The sequence below is a fragment of the Aquarana catesbeiana genome, linkage group LG02, assembly GCF_042186555.1.
Source record: "Aquarana catesbeiana isolate 2022-GZ linkage group LG02, ASM4218655v1, whole genome shotgun sequence".
NCBI classification, from domain to species: domain Eukaryota; kingdom Metazoa; phylum Chordata; class Amphibia; order Anura; family Ranidae; genus Aquarana; species Aquarana catesbeiana.
The window spans coordinates 424576079-424588177 of record NC_133325.1 but is presented as its reverse complement, the minus strand read 5'-3'; the positions used below and the strand labels follow the sequence as shown (position 1 = coordinate 424588177).

The window sequence follows — 12099 nt, the reverse complement described above, 5'->3', positions numbered from 1 at the left end:
TTCCTCCACAGTGCCCAATCCATCACCTGATAAGACGGACACTTTGGAGTCACTCTGCACATGCTCAGTTTGGTGTGTATTGATAGAGAGTTTTTTTTTTTTTTTAATTCTTGGGACGGTGCATGTGATCAGCACGGGGCCAACCATCACTGTCCAGACAGAAAGTCAGAGGTCCTGCAGCCTCATAGGACAATCAGGGGAGAATGAAAACTTCTCCTACAAGCTTTAGCCAGATACTGATAGAAGTCACAAGACTGCTATATACTGCTGACGAGAAAAGGTATTTAGCAGTTTATATTTACTAACATAATTGCATTTCCATGTTCTGTGTACTGTGTGAGACCAGATATAGTGAATGCAGGGTCCTGGGTTTAGTAACACTTTAAGTACCAATATAAATGTTTTACTGTAAGGGCCATTGACCACCTTTTAAAAGTAATTTTATTTGGGGACCCTTTTTTTCTTGATCACCAAAGACAGATGGCAATAAGAGGGATGCATAGGTTGTTGCTGGCTCCCCATAACTGAGGTGTATAAATATGGATGCAATGTAGGTTGTTAGTCACTATAAAGGGGTATATGATTAGAAGAACAAAATATTCTGTACTGTAGAGTATTCACCAGAATAGGGGGAATCAAGCAGGCAGACTCCCTTGCATTACAGTTTCAGCTATGTTCAAATGATAAAGAGATATGATAACAGCATGCAATGAAGACTAATTGAAGAGCAACAGAAAAGATGAAATTCATAGCCTTTCTGGAGAAAATGTTGTTCAAGTGACCAAAATCCTAGGCTTTGGTCATGTTATCTCTGTTAAAAGTTAGGATCAGAGTTTATATTGGCAGCTTTTCCTCTTCCATGCAAATCATTAACAAATGCCTAGGCTTCCTTGTCATGTACCTAGCATTAGATGAGCCCCGATCAATAATATTTTCTGTATTGATGGCAACTGAGCTCTTTTAATGCTCCTAGTTAGCCATTCCAGTAATAATGTTAACAACACTTTAAATTACCTTCAGATATACATAGGTCCTCTTTAATGCTAAGATAGGAGAGTAGCCACAATTAAGAAAACAAACACGAAGCAGGAACACTTTTGTTCTTTAAGGTTCAGTTTTCGGTGGTTTTGGCCTTTAGAGCAATGCATCTATTTCAGAGCCTGAACTTTTCTTCAAGCAGGTGATTGTTTCATTGATTTACTGCATATCTTAAAGGGTATGTAAACCCAAAAAATGTTTTATACAGTATTGCAGATTACCAGTGCTTAGATGAAGTGGCTGTATTAGGTTTCTTTTTTAAAGCTTTTCCCCTTATTTTTACTTGTTGATCCTACTAGTAGCACATCCTTGTCCTAGAGCAGTGATGGTGAACCTTGGCACTCCAGCTGTTTTGGAACTACCCATGATGCTCCACTACACTGCATAAAGCATGTGCATCATGGGAAATTTAGTTCCAGAACATCTGGGGTGCCAAAGTTCACCATCACTGTCCTAGAGTGACAAAACTCACTCACTGGACTGTATTTATGGAGGAGCAACATTATCAAACAAGGCTGGTTTCCTGACTTGGACTACAAACACCTCTTCTGCCCCTCATCTCCATTGCATCAGGAGATGTTTTGTAGTACACAGAAGAGAACTAGGAAAGCCGATGAGATGATTTGTTATATCAGTTCAGCGTGCAGGAAATTACAAGGACATATATATATATATATATATATATATATATACACACAAAATATATATATACTTTAGCTATGCTATACGGTACTTTAGGCATATTTTAAAATAAAAACACATTACAACACTTGAATATATTTTATTTTATTAGGCAACAGACTTCTTCAGTTTAGTGGTAAAAAAATACTATCTTTAAGTTAGGATCTCTTGCTTTTCCTGATCAGTGTTGTTGAGCCGATGGTGATTTGCTGCAAAAAAGAATGAAAGTTTATGTCATGTTTGCATACTGACTGTCTTAATGTTTTTATGTCATTTGTCCTGAGAGAACGCTTTAAAGTATAGCTAAAGTCAAAACTTTTTTTTTTTTAGTTTTGGATAGAGTGGAGAGGGGTTAGAACACCTGTCAGTTTTTTGTTTTTTTTTTGCTGTCTGTGCCCCCATCAAGGAGATTCACCCTCTCTATTTGTCTTGTTTACCATTATCATTAAAAGTGAAAGTCCCCCTGTCAGAACACAACAGATCAGCGGGGGAGCTGTCAGTTTTTTTTCGTTCAACCTGGTGCATGTATGTTTATGAACATGCATTCATAAACCTGGGTATACATCTATTGAAGATCGGCCAGTTCAGCAGGTACTGGCCAATTTCGGTACACCTGTACTGCTGTCTGTCCAACAGAAGCAGCTTGTGCCGAATGGTCAGGCTGGAAAACAGTATGTGATCAGTGCTTGCAGCCAATGGCTGCAGCACTGATCAGTTTATTCTGGTGGGAAAATCCCTGCTTTTGTTTTTTGTTTGTTTAACACACTGTTATACCCTGTATTAGTCACTTTACTACTAAAGCCAAACGGGGTTCTCAAACCTGTCCTCAAGGAACTCCAACAATTTATGTTTTAAGCATATCCACACAGGTAGCTAAATTGCATTGCTGTGAGGTTACCTGCAAAACATGCACTTATGTGGGACCTCAGAATAGAGTTGGGAAAACACTGTTCTATAACAAGATATTCCAAAATGTATACATACTTCCACCATTTCATCTCCATTAACTTCTTGGATGTGAGAAAATGTGTCACTCTTGCAGATAAGTTTTCCTCCTTCTAGGTTCACAGTGACCTAAAGACCAAGAAGACATGAACATAACATATATACATGATTGGAGTTTATTTATTTGAGTTTTTATTAAATTATACAAAGGTATTTTCAAAAAATATGTGCAAAAAAAACAGAAAAGCAGGTCCATTAAAATTTTAATTTGTTGGCCAAAAAAAAAAAAAAAAAAATGTTCCTTTTGTTTCCATATGCAGGTTCCACAGTGAGGCGGGGTGGCTTAACACAATGGGGTTGATTTACTAAAAATGGAGAGTGCAAAATCTGGCGAAGCTCTGCATAGAAACCAATCAGCTTCTAACTTTAGCTTGTTCAATTACCGCTTAGATTCCGGGCACTTTTACCCCCTTCCTGTCCAGGCCAATTTTCAGCTTTCAGCGCTGTCACACTTTGAATGACAATTGCACAGTCATGCAACACTGTACCCATATGACATTTTTCTCTTTTTTTCACACAAATAGAGCTTTTTTTTAGTGGTCGTTAATCACCACTGGGTTTTATTCTTGCTAAATAAATGAAAAAAGACAGAAAATTTTGAAGAAAAGAGCTTTTCTTCATTTCTGTTATAAAATCTTGCAGATAAATAATCTTTCTTCATAAATTTAGGCCAAAATTTATTCTGCTACATTGTTTTGGTGAAAATAACCCTAATCAGTGTATATTATTTAGTCTGTAGGAAAGTTTTAGAGTCCATAAACTATGGTATATATATATATATATATATATATATATATATGGAAATCGATCAATCCTGATGTACCTGATGGCCTATCTCCAATCCTTGAGGACTGAAAACACCAGGACAGCACAAATACCCCCCAAATTACCCCTTTTTGGAAAGTAGAAAGTCCAAGGTATTTAGTAAGAGGTATGGCGAGATTTTGAAGTTGTATTTTTTTGTCATAATTTTTTGGAAAATTAATAAATTAAAAGAAACGATTTTTTTCACAATTTGTTTTTTTTTTTTTTTTACATACTATCACCAGTGCAGTGCAGCGTTATCATATAGCAGTGGTGGCAGTGATCAGGGACACTGACTAGTGACAGTGTGTAAAAATAATAAAAAATATAATATATATATTTTTATTTATTTATTTATTTTTTTATGACATTTTATTTATGATTTTTTTTACACTGTGACCAGAGCAATACAGTGTTACCATAGAACAGGATTTTTTTTTTTTTTTTTTTTTTTACACAATATGATTGTTCATACCAGGAACTTCACTGGTATAAGGAATAATTTTTACTGAATGAAACTGATTCGTTCAGTCTGTTTTGTTGTGAATAGCTGTAATTGGTCACATAATCACATGGTACAGATGAGCTGTGATTGGCCCTGTCTAGACAATGTCATCAAGGTGACCAATCACAGCTAGCAACACAATTGTACACAACAGATGGCATGAAAATAAGCCATCCATTGTTTAAAATTGTCATGTGATCTTCTGTGATTGGTCACAGCGATCACTTGGTAATGGCAGGGATCTAGTACACTGATGTCCGATGGACACAGCTGGTGACAGATCACGCCACACCCTGGCCCTGCCGCTCCGCACGAGGCATGACCCGGGAGGATGTCATAAGACATCCACCCGGATCGACGAATATCCCGTCCAACTGTCAATTGACTATAGGCTGGGTGGGAAGTGGTTAAGCTTTGACAAAAAAAACTGAAAGCTGAGTGGTTTCTATGCAGAACTACACCAGATTTTGCACTCACTAGTTTTAGTAAATCAACCCCAATGTGCTTTGCAACCAATAAATGCTGCTTCATTTGGAGTATCATTGGAGGTGGAATATTGTTATAGTATGTGCAATGGCTCCCCATCCAACAAGCCCAAAATACAAGGCATCTACCGGCAGATACAGGTGTACCCTTTTTGGTACTATGACTTGTGTGTAATCAGAAACAAGTTGCCAACATGTGTATGTCCACTGAAAATATCTGATGTATATAGACGTCTGGGGGATGGGCCCCTGCCTGTCTCTTTGGGTACTCCTGTATCTTTAGGTATGTGGGGGAACACTGCCTGTGCCTTGTGTTTTGGGCTTGTTGGACAGGAAACCATTGTACATACTATAACAATGTGATTACATGTCCCATGATACTCCTGATGAAGTGGCATTTAATGGCTGTGAACACCAAGGCATAACTGCTTCACTGTAAAACCAGCATCAAAACAAGTTTAAATATCTATTTCTATCTTTGGCTTGATGGACATATGGATGTATAGCTGGACAGTGATATTGAGGGAGGTGGATGAATGGAGTTACTCCTTGGTAAGGATTTTTCAAAAGCAATGTCATCCCATGGTTATAGGAACATTTATTTGGAACTAGCTATTTGACATAATGTCAACTTGGCAACTAGATGGTGCTAAGTATCATAAGAAAATTCTTATAATACTTAGCATGATCTAGTGCCTAAAATGTAGCATGCTTCATTTTAAATCAATGAAAAACATTCAACCAGCAAAGGAAAAAGTCCAATACCATTCATTTTTTCCTCATTTGCACAGAAGAAATGTACAAGCACGTTCACTTAGCAAATTGAAATGCAAATTTGTGTAGCATTAATAAAAAAATAAAAAAAATACAAGCATTATCCTTTCATAGATGTAGGCTTAGGTTGTTACCTTAAACTTTTTCCCTCCAGCGCTTGTGATTTCTGCTTCCTGACCAACAGTAAAGGAATTACTCTGAGAATTCTTTGGGGTCTTTAATGTAACAACAAAGTCATTTCCATTTTGCTGGATTTCAATCACTGGTTTAATATCCTTTGCCACTTTGATGATGTCGTCAGGCACACCTGGAATGCAAAAGGATGTATAATACACATAACACGTTAAAGTATTTTTTTCAGAATCAAAATACTGGTTTATTAAAGATCATTCCATTAATCTTTTTCCCAAATTTTAGTTCAATCATTTGTGATTCATTCCCTCTACATTCGTTAAAATGGATCCACTAATTTTACTACAGCTTCAATGAGCAACACAAGATCCTCTCTTTTTGGAAATTTTGGCTACATGAGGCACAGTGTATCTATGGTTACAAAGATCTGATATTCCTATGCTCAGAATAGATTATATCTTTTTATCATTTAGCAGCCAAGGTTTGCTCAATAAGTTTCTCACCTTGCCTCAGTCTCCTGCATCTGCATACTGTCTACTCATGGCACCCTATATAGTAGGACTTGCAGCAATCAAACAGTCAGGAGTTGATGCCACTGATCAGGACTTAATTCCCTTGTGGTAAAGAGTTACCACGAGCGGCAGTTAATAGAATAACATTAATCATAAAACAAATGTTTTACAATGTTACAGGTACACAGCATATAAGTCTAAATTCTATAATATTGTTTTAAATATTAAATAGAATAATTCCTAATATAGCCATTTCTGCAATCTGTAAAAAAAAAAATAAAGTGAAATAATTATCTGTGGTCTTAAAATAGTCATAATAAACATAGCAATCATGCAGCTACTGTCATTTTTTTGCAACACGATATAGGATCTTTGGTATTTATGCCTTTATGACTCAAAAATATTTGTATTTCTAATTCATAGTCTCTATGCTTGTCAGTTAATAGCACACTTACCCACAGCCTTTAAGAAAGATTCATAGTTCTCCTGAGAATAGACGTTCCAGATCCCACTGAAGGCCATAGTGAATCTTGTGATGGATCAGGATGCGCTTGTTTGGAAATGACAGGAGTGATAGTAAACTTCTTTCACTAAGGCACTATATATCTATGTAGACTAATGCATGTCATAATTATTAACCCGATGGTTATCAATTATTAATGATTTGTTTGATGGTCATGGAAATGACCCATAGTTCACTGTCCAGTGTTTTCTGCATTTGTGAATATTATGTAATAGAGACCTTTTTAGTCTGACATCCAAAAATGTACCTCTGAAGGACAGTGTCCAGTGTGTATGAAGCAATAAGGACAACAATGTGCTACTTAGTTGACAGTATCGACAACTAATTAAGATCTTGCAGGCTCCATGCGATCAATAATAGACCCTTCTAATGAGAAGTCTTTTAACAACATGAGTCCACCAAGTATGAATGCTTGTGCCTATTAAAGAGGAACTGAATTATGGAAACTGTTCCCAAAAAAGACAGGCAGAAAACAAAGGGCTAGCCACAAAGATTATCTGTGGGCTCCCTGCAGTTACAATGCCATGTTCTGGACTATGACTAAACTGAAGTTTAGCGTTGTCAGAGTCAGAGCTGCCCCTGATGACTGGGGATCTGATTACGGATAGGGTAACATTCAAGAACCGTCATCAGAGGCACAGAAGCAGGGCAATCATTGCACTGCAGCTTACTTTCCAGCAAGAGGAACAGTAAGGCCTTGTTTACACATGCAGTGCCCCTGACATATAAGTTGGATCACACTTTAGAGGGCTTTTGACAGGTGGCGGGGAGAGATTATGTGACCTGCTCACCTCCTTGTGGCTGCCTTTGCTCGGGCACAGCAACCCATTCATTTCAAGGAGCTGCTATACCCACAGAAAACGCAGGGAAAAGGTCCCTACACCTTTTCAGAAAGTGGGGTTGCAGGGAAACCACATGTGCAGTGTGGTTTCCAGTCAGGTAAACCACGCTGCAGTTTCCAGTGGGCAGGGATGCCATTAGGATTAATGGTACCACCACGCATCTCCCAAACTACATCAGGGTTTTTCTGCAGGTGCGGGAAGGCGTGCGGTGCCACACCTTCCCGCAGCCTGCACTAATGTGAACCTAGCCTTAACTCCTTAAACCCTGCACTAGCTTGGCACAACTATATGCATTGCATGCAATTGCAGGGCAGTTAGGGGGTTGTCCACTGACTGGAACAGTGGGGATCATTTTTGCCCTGCTGCAATGCAAAGTATCATGGATGTGGCATATGTACACCCTCATCTGCTGCTCTTGCAGCTTAACTCGCTGAGAGGCTGAGCCAAGTTCCAGTCCACATGTGGGCGGATCCCAACTTTATTGCTGTCATCTTGCCCGAGCTTGGACTGGCTCTGTGACGTCAGCCAACAGCAGGTTTCAGCCTGCTGTCTGCTGAAAACGGCTCACAGGAGTGCAGAATGACCTGGTCTCCAGTGATCTACAGGAGAAGTACAGACAAACGAGCTTTGTTTTTTTATTCTCCTTTAAAGTCCCTATCTTACAAACATACATTTAAGCAAATTCTAGACAAGATCTAATTAAACTACCAGCACAGGGAAAAGTGCAAACTCTATGCAGATAGTGTTCTGACCAAGATTTCAACTAGGGGCCTCAGAGCTACAAAGCAGAAGTGCAAGTCACTGTGCTGCTGTTCTTGTGAAGTCCCTACTAGCTTTCAACAGTGGTGACGTGGTGATTCTTGAAGTTGAATGGAAAAAAAAAAATCTAATATTGTATGGCCAGTCCTTTCCCTGAGATGCGTTTTTGCATGCTTTTTTGTACCTGTTCATGAATTGTTAAGGAGCTGGCACCCACAGGCGTCCTTAACAACCAGTGAATAACTGGTTGTCGGGGGGGGGCGTGACCGGAAGTGAGGCCGGATGCTGGAGTGAGTGGAGGTGAGCGCGAGCTTCCCCCAGCCCGATGCCTCCGTGTCTTTCTGCTGTAACTTGCGCCTGAAGCCTGTTCGAGTGAGCTCTCTCCCCCTGTGGTACACTTACCCGGCTGCTTGGCTCCCCCGCCCGCTTGTCTGAGTCGGAGTGTGGCGCGGGGAGTGTGATACCGCCGCCCGGGAGAGGACGAGACCCGAGCCCTCGGGGCGGGGAGAGAGGAGTCGGGCTCTCTGCTCGAGCGGTTGCCCGGGCAACGATCCCGCCGTCAGCGGGAGAAGGCGGCTGAGTCAGCGTGTGTACAGTGTGTGCACAAGTAAAGAGGAGTTAGAGCCACCGCCAGGAGCTTCAATATGTGAGTACACCAAAGTGTTGACTGTCAACTATTGCTACTGCTGCTGCATTGCCATCTATTGTGCTTATTGAAAAACGGATCATCTCCACCTACCTTCCGTGGGGCGGGATACCACCGCGGATAGGGGGGGGCGAAGACATTGGCAGTTTTATTACACGGACTCCCTGCGTCTTTTTTCTGCTTTGGCGATAATATACCCTGGTTGGTTGGTGGAGGGCTGTGTCGGGGGAGGGGGTTGTAGCCCGGAGTATTGACGGGGCAGTCCTATCGGTTGTTCCTTGGTTGATCGACTATCTAAGTGCCCGTCTGGAGGATATTGCTGGGTCTGTGACATTACCGTGGGTGGTGCGAGGAGGTGGGTGGCGGGAGGAGAGGGAGGGGAAAGTTGAGAAGGTTGCGTGAGAGCGGGTGAGGAGAGGTGAGGGGGAGTGGAAGGGAAAAAGGGGAAGAGAGTAGGAGAGGGAGAAAGGAAGAGGGGAAAAAAAAAGTAATAAAAACAAAAAGGAAAAGTAAAGGCTGCATTGCACAAATTCTGCGCACGGTTAAATCTGTCAATATATCCCTTGGACCAATATAATTAGAGATGACTAGGAAAAAAGGTGAAGAGATGCAGCCACAGGAGAACTCTAGCTCCCAAATGACCCGCACCTCAAAAGAGAAGGGAAATCAGGCAGCAGCGGCAGCAGCGGCTAAACTTGAAAAATTTGCGCACCCCTCCACCTCTGCCACATCTCCATCTAAAAATATCCAGCACCAGCAAGACAGACCGCAGGCAGGGGACAGGAAGAGCCTAGGAAAAGGACCAGCGATAACGCACGCAACAAAAACTGCAAGCAGTAAAAGTTCAGAGGGGGTGTCCGCAGGACTAGTGACCAACAATGCTATTGTTCACAACGCTCCAGTTGATGCGGAACCCACACTGAAAGACGTTTTATGCGCAGTCAACTCCTGTGTGCCCAGTTAACCGGGTTAAAGGAAGAGCTAATAATAGTAAGCCAAGAGCTACAAAAGACTATCGCTAGAACAACAACACTGGAGGAGAGAGTAAGCCAGGCCGAGGACGATCTAATCCCATTAAAACGAGAGCTTAAGGCATTAAAAACGCAGATGGGTCTTCACAGCGCTAAAATCGAGGAAATGGAAAACAGGTCCCGCAGAAATAATATAAGGGTGGTGGGACTACCGGAGCGATGTGAGGGCCCCCACCCCGAGGAGTTTTTTGAGAATTGGCTCAGGGGAATATTCGGGGCGGAAACTTTCTCCCATCTATTTGCCATTGAAAGAGCTCATAGAGTGCCAAGTAGGGCCCCACCATCAGGGGGATACCCCAGACCAATAATTATGAAGCTTATTAACTACAGGGATAAGGTGACCCTGATGCGCAGGGCCAGAGAATTGGGGGATATTCTGTACAACGGAACTAAGATCCTATTTTTTCCCGACTATTCCCCAGACCTCCAAAAACGAAGGGCTGAATTCAGGGACATTAAACGTAACTTGCGGAATTATAAATTGGAGTATGCCCTGTTGTATCCCGCTCGCCTGCGTATCATTGCCCTAGGGACTACCCATTTCTTTGACACAACAACAGGGGCAACAAAATGGCTGGAAGATAACAAAAAGGACTTACTGAGCTAGGGGTGGAATAAAGGTTAGTTAAATTAGGAAAGGAAGGGAGAAAATGGTAAAGTTATATAAAAATTTTTTTTTTTTTTTTCTCCCTTCCTTTTTCTTTTGTTAATTTTTTTCGTTTTTCTAGAGCAAACAGTAGTGGACACGGGGGGGGGAAGGGGGGGTGTGATAGATGGAAGCACGAACAAATGATGTGTTTACACGGTTTTTGAATGTTTTAAATACTGTTCTGAAAGTTTGGAAGAGGGTAATGGGAAGGGGGGAGGGGGGTAAGAGTGTGGTAGTAAGACACAATGTATCTTATTTTTTCACGAGAGGGGAGTTGTTTTCTGAATGGTTGGGTGGGGGGAAAAACCAGGTCACAAGTGCAGCCCCCAGGGCTAGCCTAATTAGGCAAATGGGGGGGGTCACGAATCGGGGATGCGGGAGGGGGGATTAATATCGTGGGAGGGGGGGTGGGAGGGGGGGGTGGGAGGGGAGTTTGTATTGAGATATAGGGTTGGGCAAAGGGGTGCTTGTAAATCACACATAGTTAAAAGGGGGGAGCTTACAAAGGCAACGAATACTGGTACATGTGTTTTTGAATTTGCAATTAGGGGATGTAGAGTGGAGAGAGAGGGATCTCTGGATACGGGAGTTCTTTGTACCTCTCCACTCTCTTTCCTTTTTTCCTCTTTCAGCTTGGCTAGCACAATTATAGAATTGGTAGGTTTTGCAGTCACGAATTCTCAAAGGCTTTGGTTTTTCTTTTTCTTTGGTATTTTTTTTCCTTTTTTTTTTTTCTTTTTTTTTCTCCTCTTTTATTTTTTATCCTAGCTAGATGTCCTTAAAAACGTTAAAAATAGGCTCCTGGAATGTTAGGGGTATGAACGACCCGGCTAAAAGGGCAGCGGTGTTCTCGGCGATGGAGGCGTATGGCGTGGAACTGGCTTGTCTGCAGGAAACTCACCTCACCAATGACACCAAACCATATGCTCGGAACTACAAATTCCAAGAGCAATATCATTCTGTCTATACCTCATATTCAAGAGGGGTGAGCATATTGGTAGGTAGAGGTATCTCATTTTCCTGCAGAGAAGCCAGGATAGATGCGCTGGGTCGCTACGTATTCTTGAGCTGTGTTGTGGAAAACAGACCACTAGTCTTAGCAAATATTTATGTTCTGCCTCCGTTTAAAACAGAGACCATTTTGGATCTGTTGGAGTTTGTGGATAATAAGGATGATGTACCTATAATTTTGGTGGGAGACCTTAATACTGTCTTGGATAATAAATTGGACCGATTTCCACCAGCAAATCGCCCAGAGAGATTATCAGAGGGACGTTTGTGTCAACTCCTAAGAGAGATTGGGTGGTGTGATCTATGGAGATCTCACAACCCAAATGTCCGGCAGTATTCCTGTTATTCAGGGACACACTCTACTCTTTCACGCTTAGACATGGCACTAGGTAACTACGAGGCCCTGCAATTAGCAAGGAACATAGAGTATAAGCCGAGGGGAATTTCAGATCACTCTCCCTTGACTTTGACCTTGAATTTAAATACTAGAAATGGCCTGAAAAGATGGACAATAAAACCGCTCTGGCTGGACTTGATAAGCTGTACAGAAGAAGTAACCTCCAAATTAAAAGAATTCGTAACATTCAACTCAGGTACAGCACCTGAGGGGGTAGTGTGGGATGCCCTAAAAGCATTTCTTAGGGGTTTACTACACCAACAGGTTGTCAAAATAAAGAAAAAGTCAAGGGAATGGGAAGCGAG

General features: G+C 41.4%; 1 protein-coding gene across 1 annotated transcript; it reads right to left on the bottom strand.

The window, feature by feature from the left end:
- Positions 1–1808: 1808 nt before the first annotated feature.
- LOC141128285 (fatty acid-binding protein, liver) lies at positions 1809–6548 on the bottom strand. Its single transcript, XM_073615490.1, has 4 exons — positions 6392–6548; positions 5427–5599; positions 2704–2793; positions 1809–1928 (listed from the first exon to the last, which is right to left on the bottom strand). The coding sequence occupies exons 1-4, from the start codon at positions 6456–6458 to the stop codon at positions 1878–1880; spliced, it is 381 nt and encodes a 126-aa protein (XP_073471591.1). The 5' UTR covers positions 6459–6548; the 3' UTR covers positions 1809–1877.
- Positions 6549–12099: the final 5551 nt, after the last annotated feature.

What these genes read in the sequence shown, in the direction of transcription:
- LOC141128285 (XM_073615490.1), bottom strand. Translation starts at nt 6,458, where the DNA reads ATGGCCTTCAGTGGGATCTGGAACGTCTATTCTCAGGAGAACTATGAA. An exon ending in ATCTTTCTTAAAGGCTGTGG is followed by an intron (nt 5,600 to 6,391) that starts GTAAGTGTGCTA and finishes TTTGCATTCCAG; the next exon opens with GTGTGCCTGACGACATCATC. An exon ending in ATGGAGATGAAATGGTGGAA is followed by an intron (nt 1,929 to 2,703) that starts GTATGTATACAT and finishes TCTTTTTTGCAG; the next exon opens with CAAATCACCATCGGCTCAAC.